Genomic DNA, 5,144 nt, shown 5'->3' with positions numbered 1-5,144 from the left:
AACTGGATAATAATGCAAAATAACAAAAAGTTAAAAAAAAAAAACTTATTTAACCTGAAAGGTTCTGATATCAATTCTTTTATACACTACTCTGATCAGGTTGTTTTTAATTTTGACACACATTTTAAATGATGTTGAAAGAAAAACAGTTATATCTTCGAGTTTTACATTTTGGGTTACCACCTAAAAAATTGAAGCATGCAGTTTACTTGGTAAATTTTGAGACATTCTTAAATCAACTTAAAACTTTGTATTGACTTAATAAATAAAACATAGTATATCAATAATGCACAAGATATTTTAAAAGATGAAACTAATTTATGAAATTTGAGAAAGATTCTATGAAAATAAGATATATTTGTATAAAAATATAATGTTCTTACTGCTCGTACAAAATCTTTGTCACGAATCGTAATTACTATTTTTTTTTGAGTAAATGAATAAAGAATTATATTTATACTGTCTAGTTAAAATCAAAGGATGAAGATGTATGAAAATAAAAGGCCTTCAAAGAAGTAACATGTCATATAAAAACCCTTTTTAATGTTTCAGAATTCTAACCCTAAATCACTAATTTGTTCAAATATGAAATTTGCAGCTAAAAACTGAGATCAATGCTTTTTTGTTTAAATTGTACATGTACTTGTTTGTTTATTGCTAAATGAAGGGAACATTTTGTTGGTTATCATTACCTCGAACAAGTTTTACCAAAAAACATTTAACACAGCCATGTTTCTGTCATAATTTGTTGCACAGACAAAGAAAAGTAAACAAAAAACTATTTTGTTCTAAAAAAATACAACAAAAACAAAATTAAACAGGATCACTGTCAATGTGGCACAGCTAATTACAAGTGCATGATTATTCAGTAATTCAAAAAATCTTAAAAACCTAATTGCTAACAAAATCTGATACATATTCCATGTATACTTAATTGAATATTTAAGAATACATACAGATTTTTTTTTCTGATAAAACGGGTTCATTTTACAGCTTAAAACATGGAAAAATACTAAATTATTTTAGATAACAGTTACTGATACACTAAACATACTTCATGAGTTGATGTTGTCTCAGTTAAACTACATATTAAGTAATGTAAAATCAGTAACATAACCACATATACTCTTCATATTACTGCAAACTTAAACAAGCAAGTACAACTGAGAAAACAGTTTGTCAAACATTCCCCTTTGTATGCCTATAACATGTATTTTTAACATTTTGATACATAACTAAGATTTATTTCTAGAGACATGAAGATTATCAGAGCAATCTGTGTTCAAACTAAAACACTAGTATTAAGTGATTGTCACTCTGTAGTGCCACCAGCTGGTCCCTGCCGCTCGGTGATCACATTTTGTATTTTCTGCATCCTTAAGTTGGAACAATTTCGTTTGGTTGGACACTCCATTTCGGCATCATCCTGAAGGATACGTTTACCAACCTTCTTTTCACCCATTCGTACCATGTTGTTGATGGCTCGTAAGTCCTGAAAAAAACAAGTTTTACTGGCATAAAGCAATTTTTTTTGTGGCTTTAAGCTTTATACTAGTTAGTACTAATAGATAAAATTTAAACAGACTTTATGCTGTTTCAACTATATTTATGGAATATTTCAAACTATCAAAAAAAAATCAGTACGTAAATTGAAAAAATAACTTAAAACCAATAGTTATTAACACAAATAAGATTTTAGACTAGATTTAGAACTCAAATTATTGCAAAGCAATATAAATATATTCAAGATCAGTAATACATAACAATAACTTAAATTTCAAATAAAGGGTAGCTCAGTCTTTTGGTCATTTTATTAGATATATTTACTGATTTAAATACAAACATTTCAATCAACTTTGGAACTATGTATGCATTTGAATGTTAAAATTTAATTTTATTTAAGAAATTATAAGAGATACCATAATATCAATTTTAATTTTCATCATGCTTTACACAGTTATGTTTTATATTTGCAGTAGCAAACTTTAAAAGTAAATTCTAAAAACTTATAATTATATAAGTTATGTGTACATGCATATTTTGCTTGCAAGCTTTACCAAGTACCTGTTTTTTGTTACAGTTTTGTTTTATCATAATATATGCAATCAGAAAATAGAACTTACTGAGAGCTTGCAAAAACATACCTTATATCTGAAATATTCATTCTGAATTTTTTACAGATTCAGTATGTGTGTGTGATAATTTTTTTCTAAACCATATTAACTGCACTCACTCTTAATAGTATAATAATGCAGAGTAAACTATTATTTAATGACTATACTTGCTGCTTAACATTTCTAGGATTGACTATTTGTATTTATTTCTTAAGTAACTGACAGTATCAATTTCCTTCAACTGTCTAAAAATTTAAATTTATCTTCACTTTTCATTGATTTTGTCTTACCAACAAAATATATAAAACTACACATTTTTAGGACTTTTTTAATGTTTAACTAAGGTCTGTTGACTTCTTGATCAGGATTAATACAGACAAAATGTTTAATTTTAAATTTTTTGTTTGAAATTACTGAAGAAGGAAGGAGGAAATTAAGTATCTCATATGTATGTCAATAAAAGTAAACATTTTTTAAAACAATCCATTTACATTATCATTTATGTTTAGCTGACTTTTAATAACAGTTCATTTAACATCTTCACTGCCATGTCAGACAATTATGTTTCATAGTCAAATAAACGAGTTTGGGACACTGTGACTGCTCTACTTGAATGTTTATTTTATTTATAGTTAATTTATTATGTGACAGCGAACATTTTAAAAACTGTTGCAGTAAGCAATTAAATTTTAATCAGCAAATAACTGTCAAATTTTCAAATATATTAGCATATGGATACCTGCAACTTACGTCTATTTAAATATCTTTCAGAAATTAAAAAAACATACTTAACCCGTAAATATACTTACAAACATAGAAATATATTGAACAGAAAATGCTGACATAAAAATATTTAAAGGAAAAAAGAAATGCTTGGATACTATGATAGAAAATTTGATAATCAGAGACTACTGTAGTTACACAGTACATGAAATACACACCTTTGAAGGACTTCTATTAACGCTATACATCATTGGTCGGTGTGGAGAAGGTGGAAAACTAGCATTTTTCAATGGACTGATGAAAACAGAATGCTTGTTACATACCCGACGCCAAGGTGACATTGGGTTAGCATTAAGCCTCGGGAGTGGAGAGAGAGTTGGAGAGTCTACCTATAAGAGTTAAACATTTCAGACAATTAAAAATATGAAAACTATTTTTGAGTACCAAAAGGCTATAGCACAAAAAAACAATAATAATAATAATAATGCCAATACAAAAATCCATTATCAGGGGTAAAACACTTAATTTTAGTCTCATCATATTGTCACAGTCCATTCAGGCTCTATCTGAAGACTTTCACCATAACAATATCCCTGCAACATAGTTTCCATAAAAAAAAAGGCTCCTTCATAAGGTTATCCCAAAGCACATCACTTTTCCCTGCATGCTTTCCATAATCCATCTAGTTTATGAGAATAATGGTTTTCCAATTACTGTTTCAACAACTTGATCAACAGGAATGCATAGGCACTACATCTTATGTCTTAACTGATGTGTGTCTGTACAGAATATTATGAACACCCATTTCGTTTCACAGCTGTTTGAGGTATGTGATGGGAGGTGTGACTGAAAACCTCATCTTGGTAAACCCATATCCTGTTGGCTTCGATTTTATACAAAGCTGGAATTTGTGTGTAGTACAAAGGGTCCAGAATATTAGTCGAATATTATTGAGTAGACTTCACCATAACCATTTTATCCACTCTCTAATCCTCAATTTTCCCTAGAGAAAAAATTCAACCACAATCATGAATTCCTTCAAAACAGTTACACAAGTCATGTATCACTTTTGGAAATTGTTTTTACCCATTGTTTGGCAGAAAAAGGCAAGTGACTTATTACAGTTAGTAAAATACACATGCACTTCAAGTATCACCACTTCCTACTTATTACCCCTGGCTAGATAACATTCATACAGTTTTCTACAGTTGGTCTTCCTTTATTGGGTATGTCATGGAAGTAATTTGTGCACACATGAATATCACTTTTCCAGATGAAAATACTTTTTTGATTATGTTGAGTACTGTTACCTTAGATAGTTGATGCTTTTGCCACTGACCCTCGTGTTCACGTTTTCAAACATGTCACAAAATGGAGTATTTTTTATTATTTAACCACAGCTGGGGTATAATGTGTTGTAGATATCTTCCTGGATGATCCTACTGCATAAAGATGATCCATATTCCTGTTTTCCAATGCCATTAAGTACAAGAGAGTCCCTGTCGTTGAAATTCTAAATTTAAGATTTTTAATACATCTTTATACTTTGAGTGTATGAATATTTTGCATCAGAAAGAGCTATTACATACCTTTCCAAATGATCAGTTTTGGTGGCATCAAACTACCTAAGAAGTGCAAAACTATGTCAAAATGCAGTTCTGATACACACCATTCCACTGCAACTTCATATCAACTGTAACTTGCTGAATGGTATATACAAAATAATTTTAATTCAATGTTCTCAACTTTTTGTAGTTTAAGATACAGAACTGAGAGATAATATTAACTCTTTCAGCACGAGCTAGGTCCCAAGGACTGACCTCAACCATTTTGTGCTTGTTATAGTTTCATGCTATAAAAATAAAATTGCATATTAATTTAAAAGTTATAGCATGAAAACTATAACAAGCACAAAATGGTTATGAGGTTGTTCCTAGGGACCGAGCCCGTGCTGAAAGGATCAAGCGACAAAGATATTAATAGAGTGAGATGAGCGGAAACAGCAGACAAATAATATCAGAAGAAAGTAAAGTTACAAAAGGAAAGTTAACTACCATAGAAGTGATAAGCCTAACATTTAATATGTTAGAGTAAGACTAATAGCAGAAAAGGAGATAAGAATAATAATTTATTCCGTCAAAGTGTGGTTATAAAGTAACTGAATAAGCCTGAGTGAACTTTGGCAAAAGGAACAGAGGATATTTTGAAAAAAGAAGACCAAACGATTACGGTAACTCGCATCACAATTGTAAGTGAATCACACTCACAATGCTAGTGCAATAGTAATAGAGAAGATAGTTCGGCTTG

At 29.9% G+C, this 5,144-nt stretch overlaps 1 protein-coding gene across 1 annotated transcript in view; it reads right to left on the bottom strand.

Moving 5' to 3' along the window:
* Positions 1-390: 390 nt before the first annotated feature.
* The window catches only part of LOC106464112 (retinoblastoma-like protein 1), a 53,749-nt gene continuing 48,995 nt past the window's right edge, over positions 391-5,144 (bottom strand). The window contains exons 23-24 of the mRNA XM_013924223.2: positions 3,056-3,226; positions 391-1,492 (exon numbers count right to left, since the gene is read on the bottom strand). Of these exons, the coding sequence (XP_013779677.1) occupies positions 1,313-1,492; positions 3,056-3,226 (351 nt within the window). The 3' untranslated portion in view covers positions 391-1,312. The remainder of the gene's footprint in view (positions 1,493-3,055; positions 3,227-5,144) is intronic.

The sequence above is a fragment of the Limulus polyphemus genome, unplaced genomic scaffold (assembly GCF_000517525.1).
Source record: "Limulus polyphemus unplaced genomic scaffold, Limulus_polyphemus-2.1.2 Scaffold1563, whole genome shotgun sequence".
In the NCBI taxonomy this organism is placed as follows: Eukaryota; Metazoa; Arthropoda; class Merostomata; order Xiphosura; family Limulidae; genus Limulus; species Limulus polyphemus.
This window is presented reverse-complemented; position numbering and strand designations above follow the sequence as displayed.